The 14,703-nt window shown below is 41.7% G+C and overlaps 1 protein-coding gene across 2 annotated transcripts in view; it reads left to right on the forward strand.

Annotated features, from left to right (window-relative positions):
* Positions 1-14,703, forward strand: part of MAD1L1 (mitotic arrest deficient 1 like 1) — a 528,574-nt gene that overhangs the window by 152,273 nt on the left and 361,598 nt on the right. For both annotated transcript variants that reach the window (XM_034784297.1, XM_034784298.1), the window contains exon 11: positions 6,678-6,822. In XM_034784297.1, coding sequence (XP_034640188.1) covers positions 6,678-6,822 — 145 coding nt within the window. The remainder of the gene's footprint in view (positions 1-6,677; positions 6,823-14,703) is intronic.

The following is a 14,703-nucleotide window of genomic DNA, read 5'->3' on the forward strand; positions in this document are numbered from 1 at the left end:
CTGTGTCACCTTGAACAAGTCACTCAACTCCTCTGCTGAGTTGTGTGTCAGATAACACTTAGCTTATTGACCAAGTCTCCTGTAAATCAGGGAGATTCTTCTTTACAACCAAAAACCTCTTAACTCCTGATTTAATAATGTTATTTCCCACATACACATAACTACAAGCATCCATTTATGTCAAATTCAAAAATTTGCTACGTTACCCAGAATCCTATGCATCAGCCACACATGTGTATCAGAATACGCTGTGAAGTCAGAGTGGAGGGGCCACCCAGACATTGGCCTGATGACCTTTTTGCTGGATGAAATCAGAGTGCAGTGGTGGCTCCCCGCACCAGTGCTCCAAGCGCGTGCCTGGGGCGGCAAGCCGCGGGGGGCGCCTTGTCGGTCCCTGCGAGGGTGGCAGTCAGGCAGCCTTCGGCGGCATGCCTGTGGGAGGGTCCGCCAGTCCCGCGGATTCGGCGGCAATTTGGCAGTGGGTACTCTGAATCCGTGTTACCGGCGGACCTCCCGCAGCAGGGCGGCAAAAAAGCTAAAGCCGCCCCTGCCAGAGTGCTGTAGCCCCATGGACCAGATAGCTACACTACACACTGAAAATTTGGCCCACCCACCATCACAATTCTCCCTGAAATTAATTTGAAAATGTTGGTCAGTGTGCTCCTTAGTCCTGACGATGTTTACTACTAATAATAGCAAAGCTTGACAATTATCTAGGGCTGCTTATTTTTAAAGAATTTCACAAGCATGGACTGATTAACCCTCACAACTCCCACTCAGAGGTATTATCCCCATTCTAAAATTGGGTCTCAGGTTCAGGTTCCCTGTGTGGCATGGCTAGCAGTGCAGAGGTAGGACACAGGTGTTCCTATTTCCCAGTCATGTGATCAGGCCATTTGACCACACTTCTCTGGTATAGCAAAAGCCCTTAAAAAAAACAATGAGGAGTCTGGTGGCACCTTAAAGACTAACAGATTTATTTGGGCATAAGCTTTTGCGGGTAAAAAACCCACTTCTTCAGATGCGTGGAGTGAAAATTACAGATTCGGGCATAAATATATATTGGCACATGAAGAGAAGGGAGTTACTACCTTACAAGTGGAGAACCAATGTTGACAAGGCCGACTCAGTCAGGGTGAATATGGTCCACTCCCAATAATTCATGAGGGGGTGTCAATACCAAGAGAGGGAAAATTGCTTTTGTAGTGAGCCAGCCACTCCCAGTCCCTGTTCAAGCCCAAATTGATGGTGTTAAGTTTGCAAATGAATTGTAGCTCTGTAGTTTCTCTTGAAGTCTGTTTTTGAAGTTTTTTTGTTGAAGAATGGCTACTTTTAAAGCTGTGCTGGGGCAAGTCCCTTAAGCTGATTTTTCCCAGAGCTGATCTGTGTCTGTGTCTTTCTGCAGCAGGATGTGACCCAGGTTGTGTGTGTGCTAGAGGAGATTTAGGAGCATGGCTCAGCAAGACAGGTTAAACATGCTAACAGAACAGGTGGGCTCCATGGTATCTCAGCACATCAGGTGGCATCTTGAAGGGGGGCAACTCGTCACAGGGTGCTGAAATGTCAAAAATGAAATATACTTTCTGTACAACAGTAAAGTTCTGAATGCCGGCCTGCTCTTTATTCACTGCATCTGTCCATGTCAGTAAAAGAGTTGTCCTTACAAGGTTCCTTTATTTTTAATACTAGTGTGTGTGACTCAAGACTTGTGTGTAGGACAATGGAGTGATGTGAACTGTTTCCTTTCAGGTAATTTGGGGTTTATGAAAGGCAGAGGCAGAATGATAGGTGATGACTAGACCAGTGCTTGTTTAGGAAAGTAAAGTTCGTATAGAGTAGGCAGGTGGGGTGTTCCTTTCCTCCTGACTCCTTTGCAGGTTCTACATAATGTATTTATTATACAGTGCATTTGGTATTTTCTATAGCTCTAAAGCTGGTGTGTCCAAACCTTCTGGCATACGTTGACCTACACAGTGATTTTAGTTTAAGATAGTATGCTGAAGCTATTAACAATATTTGTTATTGTTACTGTCCCTTACAAAGGTAAGCTATCTGAGTGGTAGATGGGGTAGAGTTATGGGCCTCACCACCTTCCATTGGTGTGCAGTGTGATGGTAACTTCCAGGTGGAGAACAGTGATGGGCACCACCATTACAGATGATTGACAGGTGTGTGGAGAAGAGGGGAAACAGAATAGTGCCAATAGAAGAAGCTGAATTTGGATCCCCACCTCCAGGTATGAAGGAAATATGCAATCTGGAATGGTTTTATATCAAATAAGGTCTCCTTTCAAATGTTTGTTTTCTAGTTGGCCTGCCTTAAGATATGTTGATTTAGGCAACCTTGTTGCTTCTGCAGTATCCTGACACTGGCATTGTCCCATTTAAAAACAAAAAAAAAAGGCAGCATTTAATGTCTGACCACAGAATTTTTTTTTGTCATGGGAAAGATTTTCTGTCTCACTGATCTCAACCTCATGGTTTTTCCCTTATGCCCTTTTTTTCGCTATCCTTCCTTCTAATTTTCTTTGTCTTTCTCTTACCTGATAGACATTTTGTTGCTCTTACACACCCCTATTGTCCTGTGTATTGGTCATTCATATCCTGATAGTTTAGCCAGAGACAACGCCACATGCAAAAGATACAGGAGTGTTGTCTCTGGACTTGGAGACTGAGCTGTTTCAACACAAAATCATTGGCTCATTGGAGAGGACCTGATGTGATAGGATCCATGCAGGTGGGCTACAGGCAAAAATATTCTGTTGTCAAGTCGGCCACATGAAATCTTGATGGGCTACAATTTGGCCTCTCATTCTCTAGTGTTGATTTATAAAATGGGGGAGAAACAGGAAAGGGAATGGGACATTTCAGCTTACTTAAATCTTCTTATTTACCAGTCTCTCATTTAATTTAGGTCCCTTTGTTTTCTCTTGCCATTTATAGATGGACAGACACTTTGTGAAAGATGTATATAGCCTGGATCCTGATTTGGGGAATAACTTCCCTCTAGCAAATGTATTGCTGCAGCACACCTGGCTTTTCTTTTATCTCTTTGTTCGTGTGTGGCATGTGACCTGTTTACCTTTGCTTCTGTAGTTCTTGCAGTGCCTTTGTCTCCTACATTTTCCTTTTTCTATGTCCCTGACATCTTCTTTCCCTCTGTTTTTTTACGGTACTTTTAGCATCCATAGTATGTAATGTGGTCAGTGCACTGTTGTTTGTCACTTTCCTTCCTATCTGCTGTCCCTGGCAATGTGTCTCTGTACCATGTTCTTCTGAGCTGCTGCATGACTCACACTGTGTTCCCTTTTTTTGACATCGATGCACTGTGGTTGGCCTGTGATTTTCTCCCTGATTGGCTGTATAGAACAATATTTCTAGCTTCTTGTTTGCCCTCTGTGGTGGTTTTCGCAGTATTCATTGGGTGTTAGGTTGGTTACTGAAAAGATTCAGTGATAGAAACAACGATAGTTTTATGGTTCATTGAAGGAGAGCTGACAGCTGTTTTTGTAATTTTTAAGGAGGTTATTAAAATGTATCTTAGCTGCTATATTCATTGTCTGCCTTTGCTGTTCTTTGAAAGGCTAAGTATGGTCTTGAAGGGGAAGTTTTATCATTAAGATCATATTTAAGAGTAGAAAGGAAGAGTGAAGTATGAGGAGAGCTTCTCAACAGTTGAGCAAAAAGAACGAGGAGTACTTGTGGCACCTTAGAGACTAATAAATTAATTTGAGCATAAGCTTTTGTAGTAGTTCATTCAGTGGATGGGGCAAGGAGCATAGGGACTGATAAACAGAAACAAATTTTCCATGTGAAGGCCAAGAAGATTTACTTTGAACTTGCAAAGGTTTTGGAAAGTGGCAGCATGCTCAGCATTTAACTGAACTTTGGGAATTTTGATTTTTTTAAATTAGTTTGGTTTGAGTGAGTGAGTGGCATTAAAGAGCCAGAAATGTCATCAGCATAGAAGAATGTAGTGACGTTATGGAGTTTGTTGCCGTAAACCTGGCTTTGAATCCTATTTGTAAGTCTGATATTGTCCACCTAGTTTATAGAAGACATCTGTTCCTGTTATGATCGCTGTACTACTTGGTAGAATTACCAGTCTGTTCTTAATGACTCAATCTTTACTTAGGCAAGTCCAGATTGTGGTGTGTTGGAAGACTTCTGAGGACTTTAAATATTGGTTTTCCTATTGTGTGGTAGCCTACAAATACTAAAACTCAGTCCAGAGGAATGAAATTGCATTACTTTCCCTTGGACAATCAGCTTCCCACACGTAAATTTTAACTGACCAGCACAATTGACCTGAGACCGAAAGCCTAAATGACCTACCTCAGTTTCCCTCTTAAACCACTGAATGCAGTGGACAATGGACAATCTGCTCATGTAGCCATTTACTTTGCTGTATTCTTCCTATGCTTACTCATTTGTCTCCCATACTGCAACTGAGTAAGAGCACACGGGGCTATAGATGTGTGTGCTCTCTCTGTAAACGCTTTTTATTAATGCTAACAAGGAAACTAGGCAGGAATCTATTTTCATTCTGAGCATCAAGTGAGAAAATATCAGTCAGTGCACTTAGGATTTATAAAAGCAGGTCAAAACTTTGAGGGATATACATACAGTTTAATTAAAAAACAAACAAACAAACCCTTCATTGGGCTCAGGTCTGGAACAGTAGATTAAACCTAACCAGTAAATTTAGCAGGGAGGAGAGGATTTCTATATCATGTCAGACAATGGGTGGATCTTGCATCGTTATTCATCCTGGATCATACGTAATTTGAAATGTGCATGGGAGGATTTTATTCCTATTCTTATTATTTTATTTTTTGTGAAATTGGTATTTAACAGTAGAACTTTCCAGATTGACAATAAATGTTTGAGTGTTTCTCTAGTCTCCAAAGGGTTACAATAGTTTTATTAATGTGGTACTCATCATATGTTAATAGCCTGATGTGTTCTCTACTTTCTGGGTACTCTGTTTTCCCACAGGATTCTTGATCATGTTTCATAGTATTAGAGGATTGGAATCGGGCTTTCTAATGTTGACAGCTGAGGAATATCTTTTTGATAGAGATTGATTTCTGCACATTTGCAGAAGGCTATCCTGTAATGGTGGATTTATCCAAAAAATGAACACACCAAAAATTAGATTCTCTATTTACCATCTGGAATCCTTGATTGCTGACAGGAAAAATGCTGATATTTCTATTAAAATCCCAATGAATTTGGGGCATTTGCACGGAGCTTATTATGGGAGAGGGAATCAGCCTGTTAGTGAGGGGCAGACACCATCTATGTCCCATCAACTTAGACGATGCTGTTGAGCACCGATTTCTTTTTGTGTAACTAATTAATTAAAATAGAGCCAAGGTAATAGTGGGACTCTGGTAATTAAATTATTCATTTTCAAATGCAGATTTAAAGCCCTCTTAATGAACTTCCCACCTGAATACACAAGTGAAGAATCTGTTTCACACTGCTGGATTATCAAATTGGTCTGTGAATGGTTCCAAATTAAACTGGAACTTTAAATAGTTTTTTAATTAATCTAGAGTTTTAAAATGCATATTTGTTGTTAGAGGGAAGGATCAGAGGTCAGGAAATCACTGATTGGGGATTTATGGCAATTTCTCAGTAAAATTCCCAAAGAGCATAAATTGTTCTGGCAATCAGGATGTAGAGGTGCCACTTTTCTGACATATCTAAACAGTGCCTGAGTAATGGTGATATTTTATTTGTTGAAGGATATTTCATTTATTTTCTTTTGATTTATAATGATAAAGAGCACCTGATATTGGTGCTTTTAGTCTGCTTGAAGTTTTGTGTTTGGTACACAGTAATTTTCACTTTCAGGGCTTGTTCACACTGAAAATACAACTATTTTTGTACTCTGGTTGTGAAACTCTCTTCTGCCTGAGTTAAATAAAGCTGAGTTATTCCTATAATGCAACTTCTTTTCATGAATCAGGTTTGTTGCCAACATCTACTATAATGCCTAACTGCTTGTACTAGGGCATTATGGGTGAATATAGACAGCTAGCCAGTGCCTCAGCAAGGAATAGAGAGCCCAGAGGATACGCGCCCAGAGCAGCTCCAAGAGCATGTGGGTCAATGCTGTTTGAGATGCCTTGCTGCACAGAGAGCTGAGAGGAAGGGGAAATCGGCTACACAGGCATGATTGGGAGTTCTGTTCATGTTGCAAAATAAGTGCTGTTACCCAGTCACAGGAACACAACCTATGTGCCAGCTTAGGCTGCTGGCAAGAACACCACGTGGATAGTTGCCACAATTACTAACCAAATATTAGCTATGCTTGAATGCAGATCAGGTTTAATGGCAATCACTTCTCTAACTAGTTAATATTTAAAAGTTGTGGTGATGTCTAAGATCCATTATTACACTGACGCTGAAGAGTTAAGTATTTATCCAAAGGTAAAATCATCGATTTTCAGCGTAAAGTATATGTAGTGTTTTATGACTTTGTATATGTAAAGCAATATAATTGTTTTGGGGCTAAGCAGTAAGCTTGGCCATTGGCCATTTCTAACATCTCTTTGGAAAAAAATGCTGATAATATGTTCCATTGCTATTAGTACTTCCCCTATGTTTTTCTGACCTACATGGATATGAGGTAATATTAAGATCTGACAGGTATCTTCTGTCTTTTAGTGCCAGGATATTAGAGAAGGCTCGGCACCAGCTACAGGAAGAGGTATTACGGATCCAGAGCCAGCTACTGGATGAGAAGAAAAAACGTGAGCAGCATGAAGGTCTTGTCAGACGCTTGCAGAAACGAGTGCTACTGCTTACCAAGGTATGGCATCTAGACAGAATTTAGGAATGCAAACCCTTCTCCCCACCCGTAGATAATGTTCCTGCAGTCCTCTTACTTCTTTCCTTGTCTGCTTTGTAGTTGATGATTCAGTACTACTTGGTCTCAGTGTAGTGGATGCTGTAACAATGACTTAAGTCTTGTCTTTGGGTCTGCTCAGAGTAAATGCACAGGTATCAGTGTTGGCCTGCTGGTGCGTGGTGCTTGTGTAGGCTGCGGTTATGTAGGTGACACACCTCTTAATGTCAACCTTGGCATCTGTGTTAGGAAAGAGAGTTAAGTCATGTTACCATAGGTGTATTTCTGTGTCTGAGTCACTGAATGGAGTTTAACATCACTTGTCTTAGCAATCTCATAGAAGTCAATAGGGCTGGTCACGTGAGCAAACTTACACACATGTATGTTTGCTGGATCAAGCTCTAAACTAGATGTGCCAATAGCTGGGAGAAGCAAGACAGTAGGAAGGAGAGATGAAGGTAATAAGTTTATGTGGTAGCTCAGCTCAATGAGAGCTAATGCACAAGATATAGTGAGGATGGTGGTGATGCAGCTTTATTAAATAGATGCATTATTTGGATTTGAAGGTTGAAATTAGGCAGAATAATTCTTTCCAGCATAGTATAGGGATGTGGCCCACCAAAAAAAAAAAAAAAAAAAAAAAAAGAAAGGAGATGTTGTGCTGCTACTGCTTCAGGCTTGAAATTAGAATGTTGACTATAGGATCTTGATTTGCCTTAATTGTTCTGTGCTCAGTTCTGTAATTCCTTGTCAAAGCTGAGCCAATGAGGCTGTGATGTATAGTGTACTAAGCAGGGCTTTCTGGAGCGTGAAGCAGCTGTTTCACAAGAGGATATTAGTTAAATCTCTTTCTGGCTGCAGTATTTGATACCATGGAGAGTCCAGTAAGTGAGAAAGAGACAGAACTGCTGTCGCTTTTCTTGACACATTGCGGCAGGCATTGCATTCTGAGTGTCTGGCAACTACGAGAGGAAACCGTTTCTCCCCTTGGCTCACTGAGACGACAAGCAGCATAGACAGGATTTTCCCAGCCCTATACACTTCTGGTTTTGGTATGGTCTGTAGTAGGATATCTGTGGTTGTAGACATAGTTGGGTAATTCCAGGTATTCGGAAAAAGAATCTCTTGGTAGTCCATCGATCCGATGATGACAAATCTGTGCAGATCATCAGTTGTTGGCCTTATGGTGTGCCCTCTGATGGCTATACAAGCCAATTCTAGAGGTGCACATTTTGCTGCAGATGGTGCATGGGAAGTTTGCGGTCAGTGGATTGTGCGCTGCTGATGCTCTGTGACATCGTTCGCGTGCCTCTTGTAGACGCTGGCAGCGGTCTTCCTCAAAGGCGATGCAGGTATTTCTGACTGTTGCACGCCACTGTGTTCTATCGCTGGCGGCGTCCTCAAGGTCCCTAGGTTTGATACTGCTGTACTGCAGTGGATGACCTATATGCCGGATGCCCTGGGAGAGCTCACAGTACTTGATAAGACATTGGCAGCCTTTAGATACCTGTACACTATATATATATATATATATATATATATATATATATATATATATATATATATATATATATATATAGAACCTCAGTTATGAACATCTCAGGAATGGACGTTGTTTGTAACTCTGAAATGTTCGTAACTCTGAACAAAACATTATGGTTGTTCTTTCAAAAGTTTACAACTGAACATTGACTTAATACAGCTTTGAAACTTTACTGTGCAGAAGAAAAATGCTGCTTTTAACCATCTTAATTTAAATGAAACAAGAAACAGGTTCTCCAGAATAGTGTCAGACCTGAGCAAGCAGTTATAAAAACAGTTGCCCAGTAATCTACCAAAATATTTCTTTTGTTAGCCTATTTCCACTCTGCAGCTGACAAATATGTTTTGAGGTAGAACAATAGGTTACAGATTGGTTTTTAAAGTTCTGGATTGAAAGATCACAGACCGTTCCCTGCAACATACCATGTGGTGGTCCATATCCTAATTTCTATATTAAAGACATGGAGCCCTTTTGATTTGTTCTTCTCTGTGGTTTTATTTCTCACAGAAAAGGAGAAATCACTGGAAATGTCCTACCTGAATTCATAGCAAATAAACTTGCTTTTTGAAAGTTGAAGCTTTCAGTGTGCTGTAGACTATTTCATCTGAGCTACTTCAAAGGAGAAAGGGATATCTTTGTCCTCAGAAAATCTGTTTTGTCCAGAATTATATGGGATCCTTTGTGTAGAACCACACGTACGGTCAGAGCTAGGGCAGGAATTTAGGCATTGTTTCCTCAGCGGTGTTTCTTCTAATGGTTGCTCTGCTCATGCAAAATTAGGAAAAGGAATTTAATTTAATTAAAAAGAAATTATGAACTTGTGGTTTAAAATGAGATTGAGCAAATAGATTGCCTTTAAAAATAATAATTTCACAGTGAAAGCGTATCACCTAGAGTGGTATTTAATCATCTAATTAGTGGCATCAGTAGTAGACTGTACTGCTGTCTGTGTCGTGAATAGAAAGGAGGAGGGAAGGAAAGGGAGTTCACTTATCCAGCTCGCTGGTGAATCTAGTGTGATTTGTTAAACAGGACTGTAAAAATCACATTTTGGGAGAAGCAGTATTGTGCGTGACATGGTCCTTACTGCTCCCTGGTAGTGTGTGTATGTTGTGGTTGTCACCGCCTGCTCCTTTGAATAGGCAAAGAATCAGTTACTCTATCCTAGCAAATAAGGAGACCCAGCTGATTTGATAGTAAAAATGTTATGCAATGACTGTATCTTCCTTTCTTTGTGGATCAAGGCAGACCTTGTGTGTCGTAATTCTGTATTTATCACCTATTTAAAATCAAAAAAGGAGAAGCTCGTTCTTCCCTTCCATTGCAGTAGTGTTTAATATTATATAATAAAGGTATCCACTCCTGCTCCTTGCTCTGCTGCTCTGACCCCTCCTCAACCTTTCTTGGTCATTCTTTACCTCTTCCTTTAGTCTGTCTTTTTTAAACCATTCTAAAGTCCTCGCTTCACTAGGCCTCTCTCCTTCATTCCCCGCCTGCCACAGTGTCTCAGCCTCACTTGGTGCTCTGATCTCTATCCTCTCCTCCCTTTGCTCTGGGTCTTCCTGCCTCATTTGCCCACTGGTTCCTTGCTCTTTCCTGTGCACTACAGACGCTTCACTGTGACTTAGTCAATAATCAAGATTAACATAATTCTCTGCCAGCTATCAGTACATGAAATTTTCATGAATCACCTCTGACTTCCCTGGACTGCATGTGCTAGGCTTGGAAAAACAAGTGTCTGGGCATCAGTCTTGGGTCTTTGATACAGCATCACTCAGATTGCTACTGCTAAACCACCAGTCTGGCTTTATCATTTCTATCTCTACCAGTGGAGTAGGTTCTAGCATGTGATCCTGGGCTCTTGGTGCAGACAATCAATCAATTAAGACACGTTAGTCGTCTATACTGTGTGCCTGGCAGCAGTTTCCTGGACTTGAGTTCAAATACAGTTTTTTACATGCATATTTTAAATTAAGTATAAAGGCTAGATTCGGTCGCCCAAGGATTTTTCCGATATCACTGTTGGTTTAAAGGCTTCCCCGAAAGCCACTATCCTTGCTAGACAAGAAATTGTCTGAAGGGGTATATTCATTCATTTTCTGTCTGCCACAGTTCCCCTTGACTTAATCCTGTGTCTGTTTTGGTGGTGAAGTTTTTCTGGGCAGGTCTTCACAACGGGGGGGGGGGGGTCGATTTAAGATACGCAAATTCAGCTACGCGAATAGTGTAGTTGAATTCGACGTATCGGAGCTGACTTACCCCGCTGTGAGGACGGTGGCAAAATCGACCTCCGCGGCTCCCCATCGACGGCGCTTACTCCTACCTCTGCTGGTGGAGGTAAGCCCGTCGATTCGGGGATCGATTGTCGCGTCCCGATGAGACGCGATAATTCGATCCCCGAGAGATCAATTTCTACCCGCCGATCCAGGCGGATAGTGTAGACCTGGCCTCTGTGTAGTTTTGTTTATGCTCAGAATTTTAGAGAAATCTCTCACAACGGCTCTAACTCTGGAGCAGTTCCACTAATGGTAGCAGTGAGATTTCCCTGAAATTCGGTGTGACACAGCCTGCCTCTCTCGTCTCTCCTTCCCCTGTTGGATTTGATGCCAAATTGGCTTTGAATGCCATATTTACTAAGGTAGCTTTTTGTTTGACTTGTGTGTTGTCCTTAAGCTTGTGTGTATTTCTTTCTTCTTTTCAGAGTTTTGCACAGAGCTTATGGTCTTTGCTTTCTTTGTAGGAAATAAAAGGCAAAGCTGCCACAGCTGGAGTTGTCTTTTAGATTTTTTTTTTTAATGACATTTAGGTCTCTCACAATTGTCCCTTTTTGAGATCCCCGGTCTGAATATAAGCTGCTGACTGAGTCAGGGTTTGATAAAAGCAAAGCCCTGGGATGCTTGTTTATTGCGTGATGTGGGGACAGCTTTTGACATACATTAGTGGAGGTTCGTGGACAAATTGAAGCAGGAGTCAGGTTAGAAAACAGAAGGGGTGGTATACTTCCATGCTTCCCAGAGTCTGCTCAGTTGGGGTGGTCAAACTGGGATGCCACTCATAGTAGTTTGGGTGGAGCTCATGATGTGGTCAGACTTCACCTTTCTTGGGTGTTTTAATCAGTAGTAAAACAGCAATTAATTGTTTTGGCATTTAATGTGCCATTGAGTTTCAGGGTTAACTCCCTCTTGAGGGGAATAAGGACAGTTTACACCTTCCTTAGAACTATTATTTCTGCTGTATGCAGATTTGGGCAGACATTATGGCATCATTTTATATTTGGTTCCCTTTAAAGTTAGGGCTACAGAAGCAGGGCAGTTCTTTGGTGCATTTGGCTCCTCGCCCCACTGTGGCAGCACAAAGGAGCTAGAAAGCAGCTGCATGTAGTCATCTAAGAATTCCCTTGATATTCAGGAGTTCTCAGCTGGTGCAGAGCATCACTTGCCTGCTCCTGGGCCACCTCTCATGGCCCACCCCTGGCACAGGGATTGTGACAGGGCCTGGAAGGTTGTGCTGAGGGTGTGGCCAGAGTGCAGTGTACTCAAAATATTCACAGCTAGTCGATGCTGGTTCTTTGGGGCCTCTGCTAGCTGCCACAGGTCAGAGCTGGCCCCAGGCTCTTGTAATCTGTACGAAGACTGAGACCAGCACGGATTCTGAGAACTAGGGACTCCCTGATGGCACCTGACCCTCACTTGCTGTGGTGAATTGAAACATGGCACAGCAGAGAATCTGGTAATTTAAAAAAAAGGAGAGCTCAAAATCTGGAGCCCAAGAATTGGCTACCAGATAAAAATATTGTCAAGCCCCTGCAAGCTAGTCTAGATCAATCCCTGGACAGTAGACTTTGACTTGAACTTCCACTGCTCTGGTCTTATTCATTGCTCTCATGTAATGAATTTACACCATAAGCGAATTAGCCTTATTTTTCTGAATGTTGTTCTGTTTGTTTGTAGTGTCTCCTTCCTGTTTGTAGATTGTCTACCTTTGGGTACTCTACTCTCAGCGGGAAAGGCCATAAATTTCCATTCTCCTTTCAGTGTGTTCAACCAGATCATGTGTTCTGCTTATAAATCTACTTTTAGTGAGACATAATTTTTATGGTGGTGGTTTCAGTTTAAGATTAAGTAAGTATTGATTAACTAACACACTGTCTGATTTACACAGATTGTCCCTGGAAGGCATCTTCTCAAAAGTCAATACTAACTGTATGAGTGAGTCTCAGCCTAGAACTGCAGAGATCCATCAGAAATTGAGCTGTGTGATTAAATTGTTCTTAAGCATGGCAGATTCAGAATTCCTGACTTGATTTACCACCCGATTTATTTTGTAGCTGCACAGGATTCAGAATAACACTGTTGGTTTCTTCGCCACATTGGACTCTGTGTCCAGCTCTTCCTTGGGATAGTGAATGCTCTTTTCTTGCGGCTGGTCCTAAGGAGTCAAAAAGGTTCTTCCTACTCTGGGAGCTCAGTGAGATAACCCCTTTTATACTGATCTATAATTTTATCTGGGCTGTGAACATATTTAACTCTGCCAACTTGATTGTTTTCAATGTAACAGATGGATTGGTTAAACAAAAGCTCTGCAACAGACTTTCCTCTGGGTCTCCCAGTGCATTTTGTGGTACAGTTCTGTTTAGACTGTAGGCTCCTTGGGGCAAGGATCATGCCTTTTCTTCTGTGTCTTGAATAGTGCCAAGCTCCCCATTGGTCCTTAATGAAATAAGAAGTAATGGTTTCTAAGCTGGTTCCCACCTCTGATTCAGTCTATGACCTCTTATGGATCATCTTGAACACTGGTTTGTGTTCTACTGAGTCTCAGCTCTTCCTCCACTGAAACCCTTGACCCATGCTTTTATTTTCTCTCATCTTGACCCTTGCCACTCCCTTCTCTATGCCCACCATAAATCTGAGCTCTGCAGATTCTAGCAGCCACACAATGCTTTTGCCTAACTTTTTTGTACACGCAAAGAGGCATGACCACATCAGCCATATTTTCAGGAAACTCAGCTGCCTCCCCTTCACTTTTTGATTGAGTACAAAATTCCACTCCTTATTTTGAAAACTCTTTCTGGACATGCCCCACATGCTTCACAGACTCCAGGCCAGGGACATCCCAGGAGCAAGGGTTACCTCTTCTGTGTTTGGGTGGCAGCTGCATTCAGAGGTCTTCACCCATGGGATGACACCACCCTGTCCAGGAGGATTTACCAGGCCTCCTTAGGAAAGGTACTGAATGAGATTGGCCTCTCCTCTTCTTTAATACATAGTCTGTACTTATGATTGAATCTGAAAATACCGTGCAAAGGAAGGTACACATTATTATCCTTATTTCACAGATGGGGAAACTGAAGCATAGGGGGAAGTGACTTACTAAAGGTCATGCAGCAGGGCACTGGTGCAGTTGAGAATAGAACCCATGACTCCTGTCTCCTAGTCCTGTGCACTATTTCCTGGAAGATGTTCCCTTCCTTGGCCCACCAATTCTGCCAACTGGCTCCCAAGTGGAATGGGGTTGTGGGTGCCTCCTCTCCCTAAGGACTTTCTGCTGTGAGGGCTCACAGAAACCTGGCCTGTCATTTCTCTTCCTCTCGTTTCTCCCTTTTCATGTGTGGGACTGGCCTATTCATCTCTCCCCAACTATTTTGCCATGCTTAGTACAAACTTATCCTATGAAGCTCCTGCCATTTGGAACAGCCTTTCTTTATCTGTATTGTTGATTCCAATTCCAAATCACTCTTCAGATCTCAGGTTTTGATATTGTCTTTCATGGGTGTACCTCTGAATTTCTGTCTGCCTCTTTTGTTTAGCTTGATAAATACATAATGGAGCTCAAGGATAAAGCATTTGGGGATGTAGCGTGCATGGAGAATGCTGTAGAAAGAGAAGTTTTATATTATTGATTTGCATCAGTGCAATCTTTGCTCTTTTAGTATCATACATACCACTCTTCTCAATGGCATATGGAATGTTTTTTTATTAAATAAAGCAGTAGAAACCAAATAAGGCTGATCTTTCTGCACCCAGTTTCCCTCACAAACTAAACTCAACAGTCCCAGGAATCATTTTGGTTACTTCTCAGTGCCCCATTACAATCTGTGCACTAGTCTTCCTATAATGTGGTGATCAGAATTACACAATACGCTCAATGTAATCTTAGAATAGTCTTATATAGTGCCAGAATAAGTTATGCTGATTTATACTTTGTGCTTCGTTATATTCATTGCGAGTTCTTATTTGCATGCTTGACATTTAAATATACTGTATTTTGAATGTGTGATTTTTATTTTGAGACCTTTATTAAGC

The sequence above is a fragment of the Trachemys scripta genome, chromosome 10 (assembly GCF_013100865.1).
Source record: "Trachemys scripta elegans isolate TJP31775 chromosome 10, CAS_Tse_1.0, whole genome shotgun sequence".
NCBI classification, from domain to species: domain Eukaryota; kingdom Metazoa; phylum Chordata; order Testudines; family Emydidae; genus Trachemys; species Trachemys scripta.